The sequence below is a fragment of the Gossypium raimondii genome, chromosome 2 (assembly GCF_025698545.1).
Source record: "Gossypium raimondii isolate GPD5lz chromosome 2, ASM2569854v1, whole genome shotgun sequence".
In the NCBI taxonomy this organism is placed as follows: domain Eukaryota; kingdom Viridiplantae; phylum Streptophyta; class Magnoliopsida; order Malvales; family Malvaceae; genus Gossypium; species Gossypium raimondii.
This window is the reverse complement of record NC_068566.1, coordinates 17,769,324-17,796,147: the sequence shown is the minus strand read 5'-3', so window position 1 is coordinate 17,796,147 and position 26,824 is coordinate 17,769,324. Positions and strand designations below refer to the sequence as shown.

General features: G+C 36.4%; 1 protein-coding gene across 1 annotated transcript; it reads right to left on the bottom strand.

Annotated features, from left to right (window-relative positions):
* Positions 1-292: 292 nt before the first annotated feature.
* On the bottom strand, positions 293-2,192 carry LOC105784185 (scarecrow-like protein 1). Its single transcript, XM_012609989.2, has 2 exons — positions 2,004-2,192; positions 293-1,073 (listed from the first exon to the last, which is right to left on the bottom strand). Exons 1-2 carry the CDS (start codon positions 2,010-2,012, stop codon positions 738-740), a joined length of 345 nt encoding a protein of 114 aa, XP_012465443.1. The 5' UTR covers positions 2,013-2,192; the 3' UTR covers positions 293-737.
* Positions 2,193-26,824: the final 24,632 nt, after the last annotated feature.

Below are 26,824 nucleotides of genomic sequence, written 5' to 3'. Positions count from 1 at the left end.
TAAAAGGAAGAAAAAAAGCTCTATTCTAATTTCAGATGCCTCCATTTGAAAGTTACTTTGATCTTGAAGTATAAATAGTAAAGTTATTTCACAGTTAAAGTTTGTCATGCTTCAGGCGGAAACTTTTCTTAAATTGTTTTTATTGCCCTTGAAGTTATTTTTAATTTTTTAAAAGTTTTAATTATTTGGGTAAAGAAAGTATCATTTTGATAGAGCTCCTATCTTCTAATTTGTGCAGATTAACAATATTTGCAGTGGATGATTGAACTTGTTGTGCCTTAAGGATGACGTATAATAAAACTTGTTTGCACGGATTATTATTACCAACAGAACATATCTGATAGTACAGCAGCACAGTGAATAAGCATCTGCTTGGGAATTTTAGATGAAGCATGTGATACCTCTTTGTTGCTGCTGATGCTACTGTGATACGAATCTGAGGATGAGGACTCCTTGTGTGAGTCATGGAGCGACTGATCTGTCCTGATAGGATCAGACCATTCACCATCTATTTCCATGCTTAGACCAGCACCAAACATGTCAACATCTTCATAAACATCATTATCAGCCGGCAGTGCTCTCTCCAGTTCTTGAAGTTTCAGTTTCATCTTATCTGTATCAGAGTCTAACGTATCTAGGCTTTGGATTTCCAAGTAATCTAATTAAAAAAAAATCCGGTTGAAAGATATCAAGGGATCAAATTAATTAAACAGAATAGTTTGAAGGTTTTTGAGCAATTATTGGAGATGGCATGAACTACATCTTAGCTTGTAAGAAGAGACATCCTGTGGGCGAAATGAACTTCCTGAAATCCCAGAACTAGATGAATGAATAAGCTCTTCCATTGGAGAGTCAAGGAAGTACTTCTTGTAGCTCTCACTGCTGTAAGAATCATTGATGCATACAGGATTATGCTTATCCGATCCAAACATTTGAGCGGACAAGCAAGAATTGTCACTGATACCCTGTATTGAATAGAGCTTCGTATTTCTATATGCTGCAGTTGCTGGATCTCCAGACCTTACTAAAGACATGGTTTCAACTCTCTGGATCTTAGTATTATAAAATGAATCCTACGAAACAAATTCCAAGTAGAAGTTGGACAGTTATTTCTCAGAGATTCTTAGTGAGGAAAGTTCAATGGCACACAGATGTTACTTAAGACACAAGACCAGAGAATAGCTTATGAGTAAAAATGAGATCATTTGCACTGAATGACTGATCATCGACAGCAAGGTAACGCAAATAAGCATGAACAAGTTTCCCTTAGTAAGTCATGGACAACATCACCTATTAGCCGTTGAAAGATGGGAAAAGTTCAGTGTTTAGCTGACCATCAGATATTTGGTGCTCGATCAATCACATGTGGGGATGGTGTAAGGTAAAGCAATTTAGTACCAAACCAATCATGACGGAAACGGAAACCTTCGGCTTTTTCCTAGTTATAAAGTCTAGGACATTGGTAGCCGGAAATGGTGGAAAAACTCAGAAATGTAAATTATTTTAGGGATTTTCATCTTAACAAGGATGCCAAAGACCGAGGTAACTAATCAGTAGTAGCAGTACAATTTGCCCATGATTTGTTATCATCATTAACGTATAATAACAGAGAAGGTAGTTAATCTATGAGGGTGGAAGCACAGATTACGGTTGAGTTGTTGACAGTGCAGAAAAGAAGACTCAGTAAAATCATAAACCCGAGAAGGAACATGACCAAAACTGAAATCTGAAAATAAATCTACCAAATAGTTACTGACTAGGTTCCTTGAAAAAATGGATTTTGAAGAAGGCAAATGATAAAAAGGATAGGGAACATACAGGGAACAGAAACGATCAAATTCTGGGATTTTCAACATACAAACACATCCAGGATCGTAAGACCATTAATTTTAAAACAAGCCACTGACAACATATATCATTTCAAGGCTTAAGAATCAACTATAAGTGAAAAAGGAAACAAAAAGGAAGAAGATCAAAACTAAAAGGGTTTTAAGCCCCTGTACCTGATACATGAAAAAGACCTCAAACGGATGCAGCAAAGATCATTATTCAACAGCCAAATCCTGCAATTCAGTGGATAACCCTAGACCCAGATAAAGATGAGTCTCGGAATTGTGTAACAGAGGCTTTGACTTTGTATTCAAGATATTAAAAACCTACCCAAAATCAAATATACCTCCCTTATTTGTTATTCGTTAATTATATACTCTTAAAAAAAAAAAACCAACAAAGAGGAACAATTTTAGATTATAAAGTTCGGTATGACTGAAATAAACAAAAGGCTTAATTAGACATAGACCTGTCCATGGGCCGGGCGGCCCGGCTCGGCCCGACGGCCCGCCCGAAATATGAGAGGGTTTGGGTAAAAATATAGGCCCGAAATATGGGCTTGGGCAAAAAACGAGGCCCGTTTAGAAAACGGACCGGGCCTGGGCAAGATTTTTTGGCCCGGGCCCGGCCCGGCCCGAAAATATATTAAATATATATTTTTTATTTTTAAAATATACTAGTTTTAGTTTTATTTTAAGTTACAAAATTTTAGATTTTGTTACAACAATTAATACAATTAACAATTAATAATTTGATGTAATTTGATAATTTTACTAATAATTAATACAATTAACAATTAATAATTTTACTAACAAAATGTTAGTAACAATTAATAATTAATAATTTGATATAATTTGATAATTTTAGTAACAATTAATACAATTAATAATTTTACTAACAAAATGTTAGATTTTACAAAATGTTGATTGGTACAAAAAATATATAATTTGATACAATTTTAATAATAATTAATTTTGATAACAATTAATTTTAATAACAATTAATTTTAATTTTAATAAAAATATAATTTTAATTTTAATTAAAAAACGGGCCGGGCTCGGGTTCCATATTTTTTCCCGGGCCGGGCCTGGGCAAAATCTCAGGCCCATATTTCGGGCCAGGCCGGGCCTAGGAAGCGGGCTGAAATTTTTTGTTGGGCCCGGCCCGAACCCGGCCCGGCCCAGCCCATGGACACCTCTAATTAGACATGTACCTTGAACTATTTTTTTATTGATCCCGTGATTTTAAAATTGATAGCCGCAGTTAGTACTGTTAAAAAAAACATGTTAGCCAATCAAACAAATTTTGCCATGTCATCGTCTCCCTAAAATATAATTAAAAATTTATTTTAATATTTATATATTAAATAAAATAAAATAAAAAGTTACCTCCCCCCTCCCCTGTCCCTCTCCCTCTCTGCTGCTTGAGGTTTTCAGAAGGTAACTGATAATGGGGAGACCATCTTGCTGTGACAAAGTCGGTGTGAATAAGGGACCATGGACTCCTGAAGAAGATATCGTCTTGGTGTCTTATATTCAAGAACATGGTCCTGGGAATTGGAGTTCCTACCAATACAGGTTTTTCATCTTTTGGATTAAATCATTAAGCAATTGAAATTAACACTCAACAAGTTTATGAATTTTTTATTTACCAGGGTTGCTCAGATGTAGCAAGAGTTGCAGGCTTAGATGGCCTAATTAGTTGAGGCCGGGGATCCGAAGGGGTAACTTTACAGAACATGAAGAGAAAATGATAATCCACCTTCAAGCTCTTTTAGCCAACAGGTAATTAATTTATTTATCCTTTTTTTTTTCTCTGATTTCATTAAACCAAATAAATGCTGTATATGTTTAATCCTAGATGGAAATGAATAAATGGGGAGTTTTAATATTGCTGCAGATAGGCTGCAAAAGCATCTTAGTTGCCGCAAAGGACAGACAATGACATTAAAAACTACTGGAACACTCATCTGAAGAAGAAGCTGAAGAAACTCCATGGCAATGAAGGTTATTGTAGAGATGGGTTCCCATCTGCAGCAGCAGCAGCAGCAGCAGCGAGGGAGAGGGAGAGGGAGAGGGACGGGGGAGGGATTTTTATTTAATATTAATATAATTATTTTTATTTAATATTAATAGAAATATTAAAATAATTTTTTTATTTAATTATATTTTAATGACAATTTGATTTGTTGGCGTATAACGCAAATATCAACTTTTAATAACGAAATTAAAATTCAAGAACCTAGATCATTAAAAAATAATTTAAATGTCTAATTCAAACAAACTTTAATTACCTTTTGTTCAATTAAACCTAAATAAAATAAAGAAACACTCAGAGAAGGTAATATTAATTATAAATTTATAATGTTAGGTTGCAATGGGTTTTTAGCTAATATATATATATATATATTCTGGAATATATAATTAACAAGCATAAATTTATTTATTTTTTAATAGTGAGAAACAGGCCTCACTCACCTCTCAAACGTTTTTTCTTGTTTTAAGACAGAAAGAAGCTTCCTGAGACTTCTGAATTTCTTAAGAGTTGGAAAATTGTTTTGATTTGCTTCCATTTGCATTTGTCTTGGACCTATACCAACTTGTCTGACTCGGAGAAACTTTGTTTTGACAGAATGATGTCATGCTGCCGTGGTGTGGTCCAATCGCACCATCACTGTGTTCTTTCTTGTTTCAATTAATTGACTTATTCCATTTTTTTAAAATTAAAATATCTAAAAGATTATATAAATTAGCGTTCTCTAAATTAATGTGTATTATAATTAAATATAGAGGTGATATTTGTTGAATTTGATCGAGTTTTTTTAAATTTTTTAATCGTTTATTTTTTTATTTTTTAAATTTACTTTTAATAAAATAAGCTTTGCTTAATGACTTTTGGATATTATTTGACAAAATTTCAAAGTCTTTTTATAAATATTTCTAAATAAAAATTTGCAAGATTTTTCAAATTATTCACTATTTTAAACATAAAATTGTTTAAAATATTTATTTTATGATATAAAATTTTAAAATTAATTATATATTAAATAAAAATTGAATTCAATTCGATTTCAAATAACTGTGATTTTTAAACTTACGTTTCATAAACCATCTAAATACCTTGATTCTAGTTAGTTTTTGTTTGGTCGGTTTTTTACTTAATCCTAATTAAATGTAGGACTATTACAAAACTTTTAAAAATAATTAAAAGAAAATGTAGATCAAATAAATTTAAATGGCTTGTACTTTTTCACAATTATCCACCATGTATTTTATATGTAAAACCATTGATTTATCTTCTTTTGTCAATGTAATAAAAATTTTAGAGAATGTGTGGAAAAAATAAGAAAAATTGAGAGAAAAGTTATAAATGTTGAAAGAAAAAAATTATGAATTTTTGAGTTTCAGTGATGGGAGGGTGGTTAATATAAATTAATTTGTTTTAAAAGATATTCTTTAAAAATTTTGTCGGGCCATTTTTTTTCCAATTATTTTTTGTGAGTTTAATTCTTTAAAAAGTAATTTTTGTTTCTCGAAAGATTTTGTGGGGCTCATTTATGTGGCTTTCGGCACTACCTCCCACAAAGATTGGTTTATTTATTGTTGGCTTAAAGGTGTAATCAACTCTTAAAAGAAAAAAACTAAAAAGTTAATTAATTTTTTGGATTTAATTTGTATTCAATTAAATATTTATTGTTAATTTAAAAATCAATTAAACTCTTAGGTTAACAGTTTCATCTTTGATTATGTTAAGTGTTAAAATTAATTGATGGAATAAATAAATGACAAAACATGTTAGTCTAGAATTTAATTTTTTATTTTTAAATAAAATTTAATAAAAAATATTTAAAATAATTAAAATTTTAAAAATCATAAAACTTAAATAATTATAAAAATCATTAAAGGTTTAAAAATCATATGTTTATTTTTTATTTAATAAAATATTCTCATTAAATTCACATCAATATTAAATCCAAATTAATTTAAAATTTTAAAAATATTTTTATTTTAATATTAAAATGTAGGCTACAAAAATAGTATAAAGGTTTATTTAAATAAAGGATAATAGTTTAAGGACTTTTAATATATTAACCTTTTAACTAAAACCAATTTTTGTATATTATAATATCAAAAACCAAATTTTACATCATTTTGATATTTTCATTATGTTATCATTGTTGCTTCTTTCTTTTACAGAATCTCGAGATAAAAGTGTATAAAAAAGTAAGTTTGTTGAAGTGTTTTTTTCATATCCTTTTGAGAGGAATATTGGGGGTATTTATACATGCTACTATTGTTGCTATTACAATTCGTAATTGGGTCCACCATTTTGTCTCAGTCTTGGGACCTCTAATACTAACATTCTCTGCCTAAATGCTGACATTCTCTGCACGCCCCCTGGCTTGCTGGACACGTGTCTGCGTAACACGCAGTCTTTTCTGATCCTGGGGCTAACATCCTCAACAAGATCCGTACCCGTTGGTTCCGAGTTTGGAATACTTATAGGGCTCGCAATCCTTCCTGTGAACAATGTTCGCGACCCCATCCTTCGAGGTGTGCCCGCGAACTCTTCTTGCGAGCTGTCTTGGTGAATACGCCTCTTTCGAATCGGGTCCATTCAGGTTAAGGGTTAGAGACCCAAATCCTTTTAGGACATTTTGGTTGGCTGTTACAGATATATATATATATATATATAACAAACCAGTCCCCTCCTTATTAGGCCTAAGGGGAGTTACAAAGTGGCAGGCCTTACGTCCATTGCGTCATATTTGAGTACAGCTTGTTGGGCACACTCTTGTCACGTGTGAGGTCGAGCGTTGGGTGTATGCATCTGATCGTCGAAAGATGGATCATTTTCTGCTTGCTCGCATCTAGTTTGTTGGTTCTCTTCAGCCATCTGATTGTTGGGAGATAAACCATTTTTTGTATCTGGGTCGTTGGTTCTCTTTGGCCATACGAACCGTTTGAGGAAATCCAATTTAAAAAGGGGGCTTTCAGGGGTCTAGGTTCTTCACTATTTGGAATTTTTCGCAAGTTAGAATCAAGGTAATTTTCGCGAATTCTTCATACTTTCTAGTGTCCATTTCTGTTTTCCCTTTATTCGAACCATGCCGAAGATGAGAGGAGCCCACAATCAGATCGTCTCAGTCTGGCCATCTCGACTAATTCTGATTATTATGATAGAGAAACCTTATGTTTGTATCACCACGCCGGAGGAAGTGGCCATACAAGGAATAAAACTCCCTCACTTCGCCTATGAATTCTCTATTCCTAAGGGATCGCATCGAGTATGCGAGATGACGAATGATAGCTTCCTTTTTCCACTGCATGCCTTGGAGGTTGGGCTCCATCTGCCCTTACCCCTTCTTTTGCAGCCTCCTGAATGACTACCACCTTGCTTCTGGATAACTTTCTGGCTTCTCTTTGTGGCTGGCTATGGCCTATTTTCTCGATAGTTGTCAATGCGGCGAGGTGTTGATACTCGTTGCTTTCCAACACTTAAACCAATTGAAGGGTAGCGATGTGGGGGAATCTGCAGGGTTCTATTATTTCTTTCCTCGCGGAAAAGTTCAAACAATCTTTCAGAATTATTATAAGAACCTGCGCCTGAAACGGGGGAAGTATATCCGAGTCCGTAGCATTCTTAGCGGGAACTTCGGGTTCCCCACCAAATGGTCTTCGCCTAGCGAAGATATGCACGTGTTCCATAAAAGCTTCCCCATAGATGAATCTGTCGCACAATTTTAAAGGCTTTGTGTTGGTCCCCTGCTAGCCTTAGAGACTGTTCTCACTGTGATAAACATTTTCAAATTCTGTCTAGAGGATCTTAGCCCCAATGGGTGGAGAACAGGTGATAATAAGGTGATTGCTCGGTCAATTTGTGGGCTGCCTGCGGGGGCTACTTGGCCTCATGGCTCCTGTGATCAGTTGGGTCAGATACTGTTGAGATGTAAGGAGGAGACTGCAAGCTTCTTCTATTATTATTGCGGGATGAAGCTTCATCCTTTTGCTCTTCCTAAATTCATTCAAGAGAAGAGAGGTAGGGGAGGTACTAACTTGTTAACTACTCCTACTAACCATAGAGTTGTTGCTGGTGTAGGGAGTAATTAAGGTTGCGACGATAATTCAAGTGAGACTGACAGCCTCTCGCGCGAGCTCAACGAGGCCATGGACATTGATGTTTTGATAAGCAATGGCCGCAAGAAGCATAATACTTCTACTAGTGTTGTGTGCATCAACCCTTTCAACGAGGAGGGGGAGAGTAGTACTTAGTTGGTGCATCGTCGAAAGAGAAGAGGAGACGCTGCTAGTTTTGATGTTGCGGTCACTCAGGCTCACTCTCTCCCCGTGGTGAGCTTGCCACCTATTACCTAGGCGAGCTTGCCAATCTTGATTGATGAAGATACTCCCCCTCTTGTTCCTCGGAGTTCTCCTCCTGCCCCCGTTGCTAAAGAAGTGCCTATTGAGATTGTTAGGGGTCCCTATTCATGGCGCGGAGATTTAGATGTACAGGAACTTTCTCATCTCTACGTTTTTCATTATCTAAGGTTAGCACTGTCGGGTTGAGGTATGCCAAGGCCCGCCATAAAGAGCTTGCGAACAGCAAGGCTGAGTTGAATAGGGTGCACGACTTGTATCACAAGATGAGAAAAGAAAATGAAGTAATAAACGAGAAACAGAAGGATCTTACCGAGCGTCTCACCGCAATGGAAATAAAAGTAAATGGGTACGCCGTCGAGCTCATTATTGAGAGGGAGAGGCTAATAATTGTGGAGGCAGAGTTGAGAAGGACCACTACAGAGTACACTGTTGAAGTGCAGAGAATTATCAAGGAGTGCTAGGAGCAGGTGGATAGCACTTTACAGAAGCAGGCTAATGCTTTGGAGACCTTTAAGAAGGAAACGTCCAAAAATATCCTAAGCCCCCTAAGAGGTTAAAGGAGAATATATTGCTTCATGCCTAGGTTGCTTGTAGTCCCTTTGATGCTCGCAAAGTGGACTTCGATGTTCTTGATGGTATGGACATGAGTAGCCTGGGTTTTGATGTGTAAAACCCTTCTGGAGTATCGTGGGACTCCTTTATAGCTACCTAAAAAGACAACCTTTATTTGGAGGAGGACTCGTTTGTTGCGGACGCATTCCCCTCTGTCGCTGATGATGATACAATCATAATTCCTTCTATTGCGGGTAGGGATGTGAACATGGTTCCTCCTACTGGTGAGGATGCTGCTCCTACTGCTAATAATGTGAACCCATATATTGATGGGGGGAATGATGATGTGATGTACTTATATTTGTAATTTGCTTTTTAATAAAAAGAGTGTTCGTTTCTATTTTTTGTTTGTTTACTTCTTGTATTCACTATTTGTTTTATACTTAGTGTGTTTCTAATAATGCATTGGGGATGCAGACCCGCAAACTGTTTCATATATAGAGTAGGGATTGCGAGCTGTCTGATACTTAGAGATTTTTCTCGAAATTATAAGCTAAGAATATAAATTCGTGATCTATTTTATACTTAGAGATTTTTCTCAAACTTATAAGCTGGGAATATGAATTCGCGATCTATTCTATATTGATACTGCAACTAGGAGCTTTGCTCTCGATATTACACCTAGTTGCTTTGCTCGTGCTAACTGTTTTGGAGGCCGCGGCTCTTTGCTTGTGAGCTTTGATATTACAGCTAGAAGCTTTGTTCTCACTAACTGTTTTGGAGGCTGTGGCTCTTCACCTACGAGCCTCGATCTTACAATTAGGAACTTTGCTCTCGCTAACTATTTTGGAGGTTGCGGCTCTTCATTTTGGAGCCTTGATATTACAGTTGGGAGCTTTGCTTTTGCTAACTGTTTTGGAGGCTGCGACTCTTCACCTGTGAGCCTTGATATTACAATTGGGAGCTTTGCTTTCACTAACTATTTTAGAGGCTACGGCTCTTCAACTAGGAGCCTTGTGGTGACAGGTGATAGTTTCATTAGAATGAAATTTTATTCATAGAGTAAGGAATCATACATTGTACTTTTTGAGGTGCCAGACATTCCAGGTCCGTGGTACCATCGCGCCCTCCATCATTCCTAATCTATATGCTCCATAACCTATTTTTTCTGTCGCTCTGTATGGCCTTTCCCAGTTTGGAGCCATTTGCTCGCGTTGGGAAGCAGGTAGACTAGCCTCGACATTTCTCAGTACAAGGTCACCTACTTGAAACTGTTTTCCTCAGGCCTTGGAATTATAGTAGCGGGCTACTTATTGGGTGCGAGTCGCATTCCTCACTTTAGATGTTTCCTTGAGCTCATCGATTATATCCCGGTTGAGTCTTAGGGCCTCTTAGTTAGTTTTTTCGTTAAAGTGTTGTATTCTATGCGATCTTAAACCAATCTCTGTAAGGAGGACGTCTTCTACACCATAAACGAGAGAGAAAGTTGTTTCCCCTGTTGCAGTGTGAGGTGTAGTTCACAGTGCTCACAGGATTCCTAGCAACTCCTTCAACCAAGCCCCTTTAAGTTTGCCCACTTTCTTCTTGAGGGATGTTAGGATTTTTTTGTTTATGGCTTCCACCTGTCGATTGGTCTGTGGCATTTTCACCGAGCTTTGGGCCAAGGTTATCTAGAGGTCTGTGTAAAACCGCTTGAATTTCCTTTGAAACTGTGTACCATTGGCCGTGATGATTGTGCGAGGTATTCCAAACCTACAAACAATCGACTTCTACAAGAAAGACTCCATTTGTTTTTCTATGACGGTTGCCAAGGCTTTGGCTTCGATCCACTTGTTGAAGTAATCTACAACCACTACAATGAACTTTGTAACACCTCTAACCCGTATATGTTGTCGGAATAGGCTTACGGAGCATTACCGAAGTTTACATTTCAAAACTATAAAAAATATAAATTATTTACTTCATAACATCAATCATAGCAAATTCCATCAATAACATACATATTGTCCCTTATAAGAGCCCTCGAGGCCCTAAAAACACATTAAAAACAAATTGGGACTAAATTGGAAACATATAGAATTTTCTAGGAAAAGATGAAAATTTTCAAACTGCAGAGGTCACATGGCCGTGTGGCTCACACGGCTGAGAGACACGCCCGTGTCTCAGGCCGTGTGGACATTCGAAGTAGGGACACACAGCCATGTCCCAGCCCGTGTCTGTGTCTGTGTAACTCTCTGACTTAGGTCACACGGCCAAGCCACACGCCCGTGTGCTAGGCCGTGTAACTCTCGAAATACAACCTTTAAAAACCTATAGGGGACACAAGGCTGTGTTGCTTGGCCATGTGTCACACACAGTTGAGACACATGCCCGTGTCTCTGACTGTGTGGACGAAAAATAGGCCATTTCCAAGCCATTTTTCTCACACATTCATGCACACACCTATAACCAATTTACCACATGTAATCAAGCATCCCAAAGTACACCAAACCATACAACAACAAGGTATCCAAATAGGTACATATTCATACAACCAATATGCCTAAAAGGCACCTCAATAACAATAATTAAATATGTATAACTAAATGCTTAGTTTAGCGAAACTTACCATTTTGTACACATATAAAATCCACACTCATATGTACCTAATTACCATTTAACATTTAGCATCATAAGCCATAAATACCAACTACATTTTTAATACCAAAATGACCATGTTCAACTTCCATCATTTAAGCATCATAAAGACTATAAAGTCATCCATCAAAAGGCTACATACATATATCAACATATCCACCATTTCAATCATTCAAAATACCAAATTTACAAGCCAAAACATAATGGCTAAAACATCAACCAAAAATACCTATACATGTGCATATTTGTCCAATTATCAATTAACTTGTTTCCATGCCAAAACATAACATAGTTGCTACATAATCACCACACCATATTAGATTCATGCCATATCTAGTTCAAAACCTTTGCAAAGCATACTATATCTTGACCATGTTGAGGTCAATTCATCATATATCACTTTGGTCATTCAAACATATTTTAACACATTATCAAATTAACACATATCAACAAGGCACCAAATGTACCAAGGCTACATCACCCAAAATGACATATACATACCAAACACATCAACTAACATTCAACTAATCATCATCCATAAGTTCACCTATACATGCTATTATAACCTTCACCAAGATATCAAAATCTACCGGTATAATCGTTGGATAATGTGATGGATCTCTGACTAGCTTCCAACTCGATCGAGCTTTCGATAATCTGAAAAGTATGGAAAAATAACTACGTAAGCAACAAATTCTTAGTAAGCTCGTATAAACTTTAGTTATATAAATCCATTTGAAATATGAAATTTATACATATCAAGAATAATCCTATACCGATGCCACAAGATTCATAAATCCATAATCAACAACTTACAAAGTGAATAAATCCACAGCATCACATATACATATCATCCCTAGCATAGTAGGATTTTAAATAACTTTAAACCCTTTCAAATTTTCTTATTTTCATTTGCATTTCATTACTTTCCATTTCATTTACTTTCTTTAACTTAAATAAATAGTGTAAAAGAAGTCGTGTGGCCACCACTGAGTCTTCCGCCGCATCGATCCGCCTAAAGCTGGGGATTACCTGTACAGATTAAACAGAAGGGGTAAGTTTACGTAAACTCAGTGTGTAATCCCCATACAAATGAACAGACAGTAAACATATAATCACAGTTTGGGCTTAAGCCCTTTTCAGTATCAGTATCAGTCCAGTTTGGGCCTTAGCCCACTCAGTACAAAAACAGTCATGCAGTAGGGCTTTAGCCCATCACAGTATCAGTAGCAGTAATAAATATGCAGTCACAAAAATCCTACCCATCCAGCCTCTACACACAATCTCCGTCCAACCCTACAGTCCATGTAGGGATATAATCAACCCACCCATCCCTACACTCCAAGTAGTACCGAATACGGCACTAGACAGTAGTTTGCAGCTGAACCGCTAGTAAATTAGGCTCGAGGCCTTTCAGTACACTTCCTCTGAACATTATAATCCCCCAACCCAATGCAATGCAATATACAGATATGACATGCTATAACATAATATCATGCATGTAAACAGGGCATGCAGTATCAAATCAGTGGGACATCATCAGGCTTAATCATATCAGCCATACAGTCATTTCAGTCAATTAGGGGTCTAGGTAAGCTTACTAATTCTACAGTAGGTTCACAGTCGACTTGGGCGACCCGTGCAACCTTATCAGTCAAACAGTGAAAATGGGCCTACAAGCCCATGATGTTCACCTGTGTGGGCCCACACACCCGTGTGGCCCACATGACCCAAATTGGCCTTGGCATCGTGATCCATTTTAATGTAACTCGTGCTAGTTAATTATTCATATGTGTTTCCACTATTTACTTATATGATCCTTCAAAGCTATCTACTTGAGTCATTGTTACTAAATTATTTGTATCTTAAGCTACAAAATTCCAAATTAAGATCCGCAAATTTTTTCTGAAACTAGACTCGTATATCTTCTTACCATAAATTTTTCAAAATTTTTGGTTTAGCCAATAAGTACAGTTTATTCTTTAAAGTTCCCTTATTCTGTTGTCTGATAGTTTTGACCTTTTTGCACTAAAAACTAATTATCTTCTCATACAGAATTCAGATGATGTTTCCGTTTCTTTCTATTGAAAATAGACTCATTCAGGATTTTAAAATATAAATTATAACCTATAATTATTTTTATACAATTTTTAATAATTTTCCAAAGTTAGGATAGGGGATTCTAAAATCATTCTGACCATTTCTCACTAAAATTCAAATATCTCATAATATGAAATTCTTTTCCTTACTTCGCTTCTTCTATGAAAAACTAGACTCAAGTATATTTAATCCCATATTTTTTCCTCCTCTAATTCGATTTGCACAATTTATGGTGATTTTTCAAAGTTAGCCTACTACTATTGTCCTAACGGCAAGCAATTTCAGCTTTTTGCCGAATGCCTTATTTTTGTGTTTCGGGTACACACCTGGTTTTGTTTGATGCTAAAACAGTCCCCGAGCACTCCAAATCCTATAATTGAACAAATAACACCATAATCAGTCTTATCTTGTGATTAATCAAAATCCCGAAACCAAAATACTTACCCATAAAACGGTGAACACTTACCGCAAAAACTTCAAATCAGTACGTTTACGTAAATCACAAGGAGAGCCTTAATCCTCACGAAATGCTGCTGCCAACACCCTAGAATTAGACTATTGAACACAAAATAATCTCTTAAAATGATGCCCAACAACTTATTGAATTTGCACAAGTGCTGCTTAACGCTACGAAATCAAGAGGAAAGAATGGTTTAGAGGGAACAAGGGAATTTTGGCAGTAGAAGAAAGAAAAGAAAAAATAATCGAGTAAAAAGCAAGAAAGAGAAAAAATTCGGTTGAGATGGGGGAGAGAAAACGTCAGAGAGATGGAGAGAAAAACAACTCTCTTTTTTTTCGAAAAAGGAAAAAGTGATCAGATTTTGAATATTCTTCCCCATAATCTCCTAATTCACTCCTAAAATCGCTCCATCACTTCCCATTACACATCCACCACTCAGAAACCCAGTTCAGCACAACTTTTGCCAAAATTAGGAGCAAACCTACAACCTTTGCCGTCCCAAAGATTCAAACCCATAACCTCCCTCACACCAACACTCCACTTATCCACTAGACCAGCAGGCCCATTCTATTAATTATTTGCCAACTTTTACTTAAAAGCCTACTGACCAAAGATAGGACTTATTCATAAAAATACCAAATTTGCCTAAGTCCTAGCTTGAACTTGGGACCTCCCAAACACTCCCAAAACACATAACCACTAAAGCTAACAGATGTTTGTGTCACACATTCACAATACCCAAAATTAAAATTTTGAGGCGTTACATATGCTCACACGAGCTGTAAATCTGAATGCACACACGAGCTGTGAATTAGAATGCTCACACGAGCTGTGAAAATGGGCCTGCTTACACGAGCTGTGGAGTATCCGCAACACATGCCGGACCTTAGCCATCGATAGGACGTTCAAGACTAGCACCCGAATCATATAAACCCTAACGGCAGATCATTTGTATCCTACAAATTCCTAAGGTTCAAACTGTAACACCCCTAACCCATATTCGTCGTTGGAACATGGTTACAGAGCATTACTGATATTTCATACCAGTTAACATTTATATAATAAATCAATCATATTCAATCATATTGTCCCTTATATGAGTCCTTGAGGCCCAAAATATGCATTAGAAACAAGTCTGGACAAAATCGGGTACTCAGAGAATTTTTCGTAAAATTTTGAAAATTTTTTAAGGTGCAGGGGACACGCCCGTGTGGCTAGGCCATGTGTCTAACATGGTCAAGAGACACACCTATGTCTCAAGCCATGTGGGCATTCAAAATAGGGACACACGACTGTGTCCAAACCCGTGTCCAAATTAGAGTGCTCGCTGACTTGGGTCACACGGCCAAGCCATACGCCCGTGTGCTAGGCCGTGTGAACATACTAACTTGCATTAAATAGGTGCAGAGGTCACACGGCAAAGTAACACGCCCGTGTGCCAAGCCGTTTGAGATAACTTGAGCATTCTATTTTTCAATTTTAAAGATGCAGGGGACACACGGTCAAACCACACACCCATGTGCTAGGCTGTGTGTCACACACGACTGAGGCACACGCCCGTATGGACAAAATAGGCCATTTTCAAGCCTTATTTCTCACCCTATTTTGGTATCAACCTAAACACAACAATTTGTACAATCACAAGTCACAATAAGACCTTCAATTCAAGCCAAACTCAAGTTCAATACATGCCAATACACCCCATATGTCCAAGTATTCAATCTTACCTAATTGACCATATAACATATATGCATATTTTAACAACTATGTTATCTCAAACCATTCATCAACATATCCATAATTTATTCATCACTCAACCATATCAAAAACAACAACATGATAAAGCCACACACACACACACACACACACACACACACACACTTATATATCAAAATATGTCCAACTCAAGCCATTCCAATGGCTATTTACAACAAAATTCTCTTAAGTCAACGTTGACCAATTTACCCTATACATGTCATTATAACCAAAATTAGTTTTCTATTTGTATTGAATTGGGCCGATGGATAGTGTGATGATATCTTAGCCTAGCTTCCAACCGAAAGAGCTTCTGAATTACTATAGAACAGAGGAAAATAAAACAGAGTAAGCTTTAAAGCCTAGTAAGTTCATATAACGGGAAATTAACTTACCATTCATTTGCATTTAACTTAAGCATACAAAATACATCCAAAGCAATTTGGCTAATAGCCTATACACGTATCCTCATTAAACATGTTAGTCATGTATTTCACATGAATTTCAAGAAACATGTATGAGCTCATCAAATACCAAATTTCCATGTTCATAAACTTTCCACATCTTGTGTTCATACATCAATTCCATATATTTCGGGTATATACTCGTATAATTCATTTCAATTTCATGTTATTTCATGTCAGAAGTTTACCCGTTGAATCATTTAAAGTATCGATGGATACACGAGTAGTACACATGAAGTGTACAAATCTGTAATCCATCAATTCATATTCGTGAATGCTCATGCGAGCACTTAAATGGGAAGCTCTCTTTTAAGCCATATAACGGGAAGCTCATGTGAGCCATGTAACGGGAAGCTCATAAAAGCCATAATCGAAAAGTTCAAGCGAGCCAATATCAGGAAGCTCTAGAGAGCCATTAATCGGGAAGCTCATGAAAGAGTCTTTAATCGGGAAGCTCCAGAGAGCCATATATCGGGATGCTCATAAGAGCTGTGGTGTGTGTCCAAAACACATGCAAGATCACAACCAATCGGGATGCTCCGAAGAGCTATTAACGAGAAGCTCGTAAGAACCATATAACAGGAAGCTCGTGAGAGCCAAATATCAGGATGCTCATGAGAGCTAATGACGGGACACTCTTTCGAGCTGTGGTATGTCCGTAACACATGCAGGACCATAACCAATTCAGAAACTCTGTATCCATTGAATTTCATTTATTCAAACAGGACTTACTATTTGTCGAACATTGTCAGATAGGTGACTGATTTTCATACATGTCAATTACACATAACATTCAATTCAAACATATAATTATACAATTTAGTTACACGAACTTACCTCGATAAATGTTCGTGTAAGCAAAATCTACTAATCCGATAATTTTTCTTTTCCACGATCTAACTTCGTATTTAATCTATTCGGATCTATACGAATGACTTTAACATCAATTTAGTACAATTCATATTCAATTCAGTCCAATTTACATCTTAGGTAAAATTAACATTTTGCCCTTATACTTTTGATTAATTACAATTTCATCCTTAAGCTCAAAAAATGAAATTTATGCAATTTAATCCTTATTCCAAGCCTAGCTAATTTTTACATGTAACAATAGCAGCCCATGCATTTCATAGAATTCATAATTTTTTCATGAATTTTACATGTTTTCAATTTAGTCCCTAAATCATAATTTCATCAAAATTCACTTTACAAAAGTTCTTTATCTATCAACAACCTTTCATTTTCTACCATTAAACTTCATAATTCATGCATATCCATCCATGGAAAAACCCTAATACTTTGATAACTTTGCAAATTAATCCCTGGGATAGCTAGATTAAGCTATTACAATCTCGAAAACATGAAAATTATTAAAAACAGGACAAGAATACATACCTAATTAAGCAAAATAAGTTTGCTAGAGCTCAAGCTCTCATGGCTAGGGTTTCCATGTCTTTAATTTGGGAAAGATGATTGTAATGGCCCAATATTGCCCGGCCCAATAGATAAAAAAAAAACCAAATACCACAGTTTATTAAACAGTCCAAATTACAAACAATTTCACCAAACCCAATTTGCCTAGACTCTAGCCCAAACCTAAACCTGATTCTAAGCCCAGCAAACCACTTAGCCCAACAAGCCCAAACCCAATTAAAGCCCAAACTAAATGACCCGAATCCTAGAAACCCCTAGGGTTTCTAAAATGCTTTCGTGCCTCAGCAGCACCAGCTTTCTGCCCTCGAGCCACAGCAAAGTCAGATCCCCGCGCGTGCTGTGCCTTCGCGCCAGGTCCACGCGTGCCTTCTCTAGCTATACCTGCAACCGATTCACACAAACAAACAACAAACAATAGCAGCGAAATAACAGAAAAGAAGAACGGATTGGGTTTTTATTTTTCTATTTTTATTATTTTTATTTATTTATTATTTTCTTCTGCAAATCTGGCTATAAAAGAGCCATTGGAATACTGTAAATGGGTACACAAGCGAACCCAGAGATTATTGAATACAAATACCAAAATAAAAGCAGAAAGTTTGAGCGAAAGGTGATTTCCTTTGTTTTTTTCTTTTATTTCTTTGATTTTTTTGGTTCTCTTCTTTTATATATCAAAAGAAAATAAAAAGAGGGAAAGAAGAAGCGTCTTACCAGAATAGACGCCATTGGAAACTGGTTTGCTCCGTTTAAATCAGAGATCTGATCGGGTTCGCGACTGGAGATCGGCGGGGAGAAAAAGATTAGGTTGCTGGTCTGTTTTAGGATAGCAGAGCAGCTTATTAGGGTTTTTTATTTAGTTTTTTCCTAATAACGAAATGGTGCCATTTAAGCCTGATTTAATGGCTTCAAAATGTCACCGAATTGGTCGACCCGATGATCCGATTTGATTCGGGGAGGATTCGCGTTTTAAATGAAGCGGAAATTTTCGCAATAGATCCTTCGACATTGATTTTCATTTCAATTGAGTTTTCTTTCAAATCTTTTAAATTGTTATCACATTTCTATTTTGATTTCCAATTCGGTCCACAGTTGGACGGCATCGTTTCCGTTTTGTGAGTTTGAATGCTTGCATTTGTGTGTATAATTGCAGCTTTAGTCCTTTGGTTTTGAATTGGCTGCGAATTTAATCCTTCGAACATTGCAATCTTTAAATCATTGTTTCTTATTTTTAGTTATTCTTACTATTTTCTAGTATTTCTTTTAATCTTGTAATTTTATTGTTTTAAATTATACATTATCATTTTTATTTATTATTATTATATCTCACGATTTCAAATCTTTTGTAGATGATAATAGTCAATTTTGTTTATATATTTCTATTTGTATATTAAAATTCATTGCCTTAGTATTTTAAATTTATTATCATACATTTGTTTTTTAATTTATTATATATTATTGCTAAATTGTGGTTTTATTGTAATACATTTTTTCTATTTTATGTATTTGTATGGTATAATATTATTTTATAATACTTTATTTTGTAAAATCTATCAATAATTTTAAATTATATTCTTTTACACCAATTTCTATATATATTCTACTTATTGAAATATTCCAATGATGCGTTTATTCCTATATATTATTACATATTATTATTTACGATACGTTCATGAAATGTTTATTCTAGATCCATGCTTATACATCTTTTAATCTTCGTTTCAAATTTCATTCAAATAACTTATTTTATTTAACATTTATTTATTTTATTTTAATCTATTTCCAAGCACATATCTATATCGCTATATATATATTTTAAAACCATTGTAGAGATAATATTTTTAGGTTTTTTTTACCTTAATGTGTCTTTTGAAATTGATTACCAATTTTTTTAACTTTCAATTATTTATATTGTATTTGTATAATGTGATTAAAATTATTGTTGCCATTTATTTTTTTTACATTTGGTATTGCTATTCAATCACATTTTACTTGTAAAAATGGTATTTCGTTAAAGCACCAAAATCATTTTTAGTTCATAATTTCCAAAAGGGCCCGGTATTCATAGTTCTCGAGAGAATTCTGCCCTAACTTACCGGGCTTCAATTTTTTCTCAATGAATTTGGATAGCCAAGTGTTTATTTTGGTAAAACCATACCACTTTAAGATAAAGCTTTTGAGACTTCAAAATGTTGAATCCTTACTTACTGGATACGACATTTTGTTATCTCGATTTTGAAATAAAGGCAATGTTTGACGTTTATGAATTTTGAGAAATTGAACCCTAACTTACGGGATTCTAATTTCTCAATTGACTTAAATAATCGAATAACCTTCTTAAAACATATGATTTTCCTAAAAAAGGGACAAATCTAATTTCAAAGATTGAATTGCTGCACCCTAACTCACTGAGTGTGGCAATTTATTTCTGTGAAATAAGTGCGTCTTATCATTCAATCTAGTTTATTCAAGTTTTCTCACCAAAGGATCGTATTTTAAAATCTTTTCAAAATTTTGACATTAAGACATCAAACAATTAATTCGATACCAATTTTGGGCGTGTGAGGGTGCTAACCCTTCCTCGTGCGTAATCGACTCCCGAATCTATTTTCTCGAAATTTCACAGACCAAATTCATTTTTTAACGATGAACCGGTCACACCTTAATAAAAGATCAGTGGCGACTCCAATTTCCATTTTCAAAATCGATCCTTTTTTGAAATATAAAAAATGGTTTCGACAGCTTGGCGACTCCGCTGGGGACAGTAAGAGAGTCAGGCCATAAAATTGATTTTTTTTTTCTTATTGTCGAAAATTTAAAATTTTATTTAAAAATTTACGATCTTCTCTTTGCATTTGTTTGCATGATTACTGTAAATTAAGCTCTATATTTTGGCATCATATTACATAAAGACTATTTAGTCTTACCCTTTTAAGTGGGAGTGAGAAGCTACTCCTTCGTGAGGTTTTCACCTCCGTGCAGGATAGTGGATCACTTTCGGGATACATCCGTACCTATGTCTTCGTGAGATCTTCATCTCCGTGCAGCCATAGGGAAATGTATTCCCTTGAACCGAACTCAGTCTGTATGAGCCTATAATGGGTGAAGATCGAGGAATTTACTAGTTCGGGTACGTCAACTTTAGAACCGAACTGCATGTAGAAGACCTTATAAACCCATCCTAGGTAGAGCCCCTCCAAATCTCTAGTGGTTACCCGACTAGGTACTTTTGTTTTTCTTGTTTGCTTCTATTTTGTACTAACCCCTTTTGTTGTGTTTTGATTGCATTGCATTTGCATCTTAGGAAAGAGATATTGATCCAAATCCAATTACTAAATTAGAAAGCTTGTCATGGAATATGGATTCCTTGATATAGTGGAAAACAATACGGTTGCCTGAATATATTCTGAGAAACACAAGAAGAGCGATGGAAGAGTTCGTGACCTTGGTTCGTGGCTTGAGGATTCAAGGCGATTGTCTAAGAGCTTTCGACACTCCAACTCTCTTAAAGAAGCTGACGAGCCTTATGAAGATGGGCAGATGATGGATCGTGACCAGGATTAAGAAAAGGAGCTAGCAGTGGCATCTGTCGGCGAGATTGTCTCAAGTATGCGGATAAAGAAAAAGATCGATGTGTCTCTTGGAATAGAAGGGAGAGGTCGTACATGCATCTGCTTTATGTAAAGGAATTTGCCTTCTAGTAAAGTTTTCTAAATGTAATTGAATCAAGATCAATGTCTCTTTAGGCATTCATTTCACGCATCTGTATTGCAAGGCATCACATGCATTAAAGTCCATTGAAAGAGTCTAATTGAGTAAATTTATTTCAGCTAATCTGGAAAATCAACCAATCAAGCACCCTTAAGGTACTTGTCACAAAACTAAGGAAATGGATCAAAGATTAGAGAAACTGGAGCAAATGCAAAAAGAAATGGAAGATCAGCTACAGATGCAAATGAAGGAGCAGTTGGAAAAAAATCAACAAGAAATGACAGAAAGGATGCTGGAGTATCAAAAGGACATGATGACTGAGCTGATGCAATTACTGACTAAAGGAGTAAATAAGAGGAAAGGTCCTATGGTAAATGATGAAGAAGACAAGGATAGACCTACCTATTCTCCAGGCTTTACGCCTCTGCATGCGTAGGTTTAGACTGAGTTACCTCCACGCAGATCCTCTGTTTCAATTGGGCCTCAGCGGTTTCAAACCGATGTTTCAATACCGATGAACTTTCTGACCGGATTAGATCCTAACCCTGGTGATAATCTGGTTAATCTTGCCATCCCAAATTTTGGTGAAAGAGCTGAAGAAGGAAAGGCGAACGCGGAATTGCCAAAACAGTGGGAAGATAGGTGTAAATGGTTGGAGGAAAAGTTCAAAGCCCTGGAAAGCACCGATAGTCACTATGGAATCGGTGCAAAAGATCTAAGCTTAGTAACAGACTTAGTACTTCCTCCCAAATTCAAAATGCCTGAATTTGAAAAATATAATGGAACTAGCTGCCCCGAGGCCCATATCACCATGTTCTGTAGAAGGATGACTGGCTACATTAGCAACGATCAACTGCTAATACACTGCTTCCAAGACAGTTAAGTAGGGGTAGCGTCCAAATGGTACAATCAATTGAGCCGTACCAAGATTGGTTCATGGAGGGACCTAGCTCAAGCATTCATGAGGCAATACAGTCATGTGACAGATATGGTTCCTGATAGGATCACTTTACAAAACATCGAGAAGAAACCGAGTGAGAGTTTCAGGTAGTACGCACAAAGATGGAGGGAAGTCACTATCCAAGTCCAGCCGCCGCTCCTACAAAGAGAAACTACGATTCTCTTTATCAACACATTGAAGGCCCCGTTCATCACGCACATGTTGGGAAATCCTTCAAAGATTTTCTCAGATATAATCATGAATGGTGAAATAATTGAAAACGCCATCAGAAATGGAAGAATAGAGGGTGGAGAGAGTAACAAAAAATCAGTCTCAAGGAGAAAAGAAGATGAAATGAATAACATAGGTTACTCAAAGTCAGCATGTCATCTAGGTAAAGGGGTCGCTAGTCAACAAGGTTCATTGAGACAAGAATCTGGAGTGAAACCAAGTACTGAGACGCTCTAGTTCACACCAATTTCGATGTCGTATAAAGATCTGTATCAACGCTTATTCGATGCGCACATTGTTACCCCTTTCTACTCAAAGCCCTTGCAACCTTCGTACCCCAAACGGTATGATGCGAATGCACAATGTGATTATCATGCGGGAATTGGGGGACATTCGATAGAAAATTGCACCGTTTTTAAAAAGCTTGTTGAAAGGCTCATTAACATGGGTGTTGTCAAGTTTGATGACTCTAGTGCAGAAAATCCGTTACCCAATCATAATTGATAATGGAGTGAATGCAATGCATGAAGAAAAATGGGAAATGTTCACATCGACGAAAAGCAACTGAAGAAGGGATCTTGTTAGATATCCGCCCTTATAAATTTGGGAATGTTCTAAGCAATTGGGCTGCGGAAGAAATCCCTGTAGTTTTTAGAACTTATTTAGAGTAATGTTCAGAACATTTTTGTAGTTTTTAGCCTAAAAATGATAGAAATTTCCTTTGTGAAATAGGCTCATGTCTGAACGTTATTATTTTAATGAAATACATCTTTGCAATCATTACTGAGCCAATATTTTCATTCTTTACAAACAATTCCAGATTGTTTCATTCTTTTGGATTTTCTTATTATTCATTCATTCATAATCATATGGTACAAATAATTATCCATGAATTTATACATTCTTTTGTATATTATTTGGTACTTATTATGGGTCCCCAGATATCAATTACGTGAATGACTCTGCTACGGGCCCAGATTTTCCTTTTGAGCGGGGCATGTGTTTATAGGGATCTCATGACTTTGAAAATGACAAAGATTGTAGCTTATCTCCGGACTTGTTGAGGACGGTTGAACAAGAGGATAGACAAATCCTACCTCACAAGGAATCATTAGAAATTGTGAGCTTGGTGAAGATTAGAATTGACCTGACCGCAAAGATGAAGCAAGACCTTGTTGAGTTACCTCTAGAGTTCAAAGATATCTTTGTAGGATCATACCAAGATATGCCCGGGTTAACCGATTATAATAAAATCTACACAACATCGTGATGTCAGAAATTTGCAGTATGAACAATGCAATTCTTCGCTGGGGCAATGCCTTTCTCATTGACTCATCATAGCTTTGCCCATTGGAAGTCGAGTTTTCACCTCTTCAAGTTTTTGTTGGGTTTATCCTGATTAAAGAGGAGGGTCCAAAGTTCTCTGTCGTAGTTGCGCACCAAAAGGCTCTATGAAATAAAATTGATACCAAAGAAGGTTTTTCACATGCAAGATGAAAGTGAAAGATCTTATGTGGGAGACTTTATCAAGAAAGATGTTGGTTCTGGCCAAAAGGGATAACAAGGACTTGCCTAATCCTATGGGTTCAGATCCAATCCAAAAATAAAAAAAATAAAAAAATCAAAATGAAAATCAAAATAAAAAGAAAAAAAAGAAAAATCAAAGTCAAAAGCAAAAAAAGGAAAAATCAAAATAAAAAAGGAGAAAAAAAAAAGGAGAGGCCAAGGCGAAAACCCACAAAGGGTGCTTTGTGACCAAAGGTGGTTTTGAGTTAAAAACTCGAAGAGGGCGACTCAAATTTTGAGCAAAATGGGGCATAGACATCATCATTATCGAAGACTTCTAATGGGCATTGCTTCATTATTGAGATCATTAATTACTTCATCAAATGGATAGAGGCTATTTCATGCGTTAATGTCATCATATGCCGATTCCAGAGAGGAAGGTATTGAAAAATGCATTGAACTTGAATGATAGCACGATAGCTGAGAGCTGTAATCAATTCAAAATTAGACACCATGGTTTGTCACTGTATTGCAAGACAATGAATTGCAAAAATGACTGAGACTTACAAGGACTGGCATGAGAAATCACCATTTGCCCTCCTTGCTTGCCGAACATCTATCAAGATTTCTACCAGAGCAACGTTGTTCTCTTTGGTTTACGGGATTGAAGTAGTTTTACCTATTGAAATCCCCTCTCTCCGGGTATTAGAGTTGGAAGGATCCAATCGCGATGTGATCAGTTAGACCTAGGAAAAGGGTTAAAAGCGATTCATTAGGGTCGGATGTACCAGATGATATGAGCCCATAATAAACAGGTCGTCTCAGAGAATTCCACGAGAGGGCTGGATGTTGAAAAAGATCCTTCCTCAATAAAGAGATTCTAGAAGGAAATGAATGCTAAGCCAGGGATGTCCTTGTGTTGTAAAGAATACCCTTTTCAGAGGAGCACTGATCCTGAGTGAGATTGCTAGTCCTATAAACTCGGATCCAGTCAAGAAATACTTCGTTTAAAGAAGAAGAAAGGACCAAGGTGAAAACCTGCAAAGGGCACTTTGAGTCAAAAAAATGGGGGATGAAAAATGAAAATGAAAAATGAAAAAAGGAAAAAGTAAAAATGGAGAGGCTAAGGGGAAAACCCGCAAAAGACACCTTAGGCCAAAGGGGATTTGAGTTGAAAACCCAAAAATGGCGGCTCAAATATTGATCAGAATGGGGCATGAAGTGATCAGAGCAACTCGTATCTTGATCAAATTGGGGCACGTGGTAATCTTGTTATACCTAAATCAATCGGAAAGGGTAGGCGACATCTTGGGGCATCGACAAAGCACTGTGGATCTCCTAAACACATTTCAAACTCAAAATGGTCTTCAGAAAGTTTGTACAGAGAAGTTCAAGCTGCGATATCTGGGGCATCCAATTCTCATATTATTTATATTGAATTTGTTGTTCTTGGAATACTTTTTTTCTTTCACAAGATATACACTCCCAATCAATTTCTTTATTATCCTTCTTTACTATTTTTTGATAAATTATTCATTTTGAGCTATGCTCAGAACCAACTTCATTCCTATCTATTGTTATGACCCGTTTTGCAAGCATGTTGCATTGGAAAAATGATTAATGGACTAATAAAACTTTCACAAGGGAAGTTTTGCATATTACTCTGAAAAGATTCTAAATAATATAGGGACCTGAAACAGGACTATTATTTAGAGCACACCAAATTTAAAGGTTGGAAATTTGAGAAGGAAGAGTCTAAATTTGGACCTTCTCTTTGGATTTTGTTGTCAAGGGCATTGATTGAACAAAATGATAAGATGACGGGTTAACGATAAAGCTTAAATAAACGAGCAAGCAATGATCATCAGGCAATAATAAGAGGTTACCTCGGAGAAGAGAGCCTTCATTTGCGCATGAGCCTTCGGTACGACACCCTGAGAATGGTGTAAGGAACTAGAATGATTCAGATCATGTATCATTGAACTGTGATAGAAGGATTGAGGAAGAGCCACATATTTCTGCCCTTGGATTACAGTGGGAGAATGATGGTACAAGTTTTGCGCCCCAATGGATTAAACTTGGAGGTTTACAGTGGGGACAACCTGGCTAAATGTTTCTTCAGAAAAGCCAGTCAAGCAAGAAGGTGCTGTAACATGTCAGTCACAAAACCTTAATAAACTTCGAGTAATGACAACCTAAGCGGGATCATTCTTGAAAAAAAATAAAAAAATAAAATTCTGCATTCATTCAAACATCATTCACACATGTCTAGTTAGGAGCATTTGATTCATTTTGATAATGCTATCCTAATCATTAGGCATAATTAGGTGCATTATACAGGTCATGTTGCCCAGAATAGATCGGTGAAATCAACAATCTTACTTCTCTGGAGATGCAGTGGAGTAGATTAAAGCCACATCGGTGAATCTAGCTTCCCCGACATTGCAGTTAAAAAGATTAAAGCTACAACAGTGAATCTCACCTCCCTGGCGATGCAGTGGAGTAGATTAAAGCCACATCGGTGAATCTTGCTTCCCTGACATTGTAGTTAAAAAGATTAAAGCCACAGTGGTGAATCTTACTTCTCTAGTGATGCAGTGGAGCAGATTAAAGCCACATCGGTGAATCTCGCTTCCTCAACATTGCAGTTAAAAAGATTAAAGCTATAACGGCAAATCTTATTCCCCAAGCGGTACAGTGGAACAAATTAAAGCCACATCGGTGAATCTTGCTTCCCCGGCATTGCAGTTAAAAAGATTGAAGCCACAACAGTGAATCTTACATCTCTGACGATGCAGTGGAGCAGATTAAAGCCACGATGGTGAAC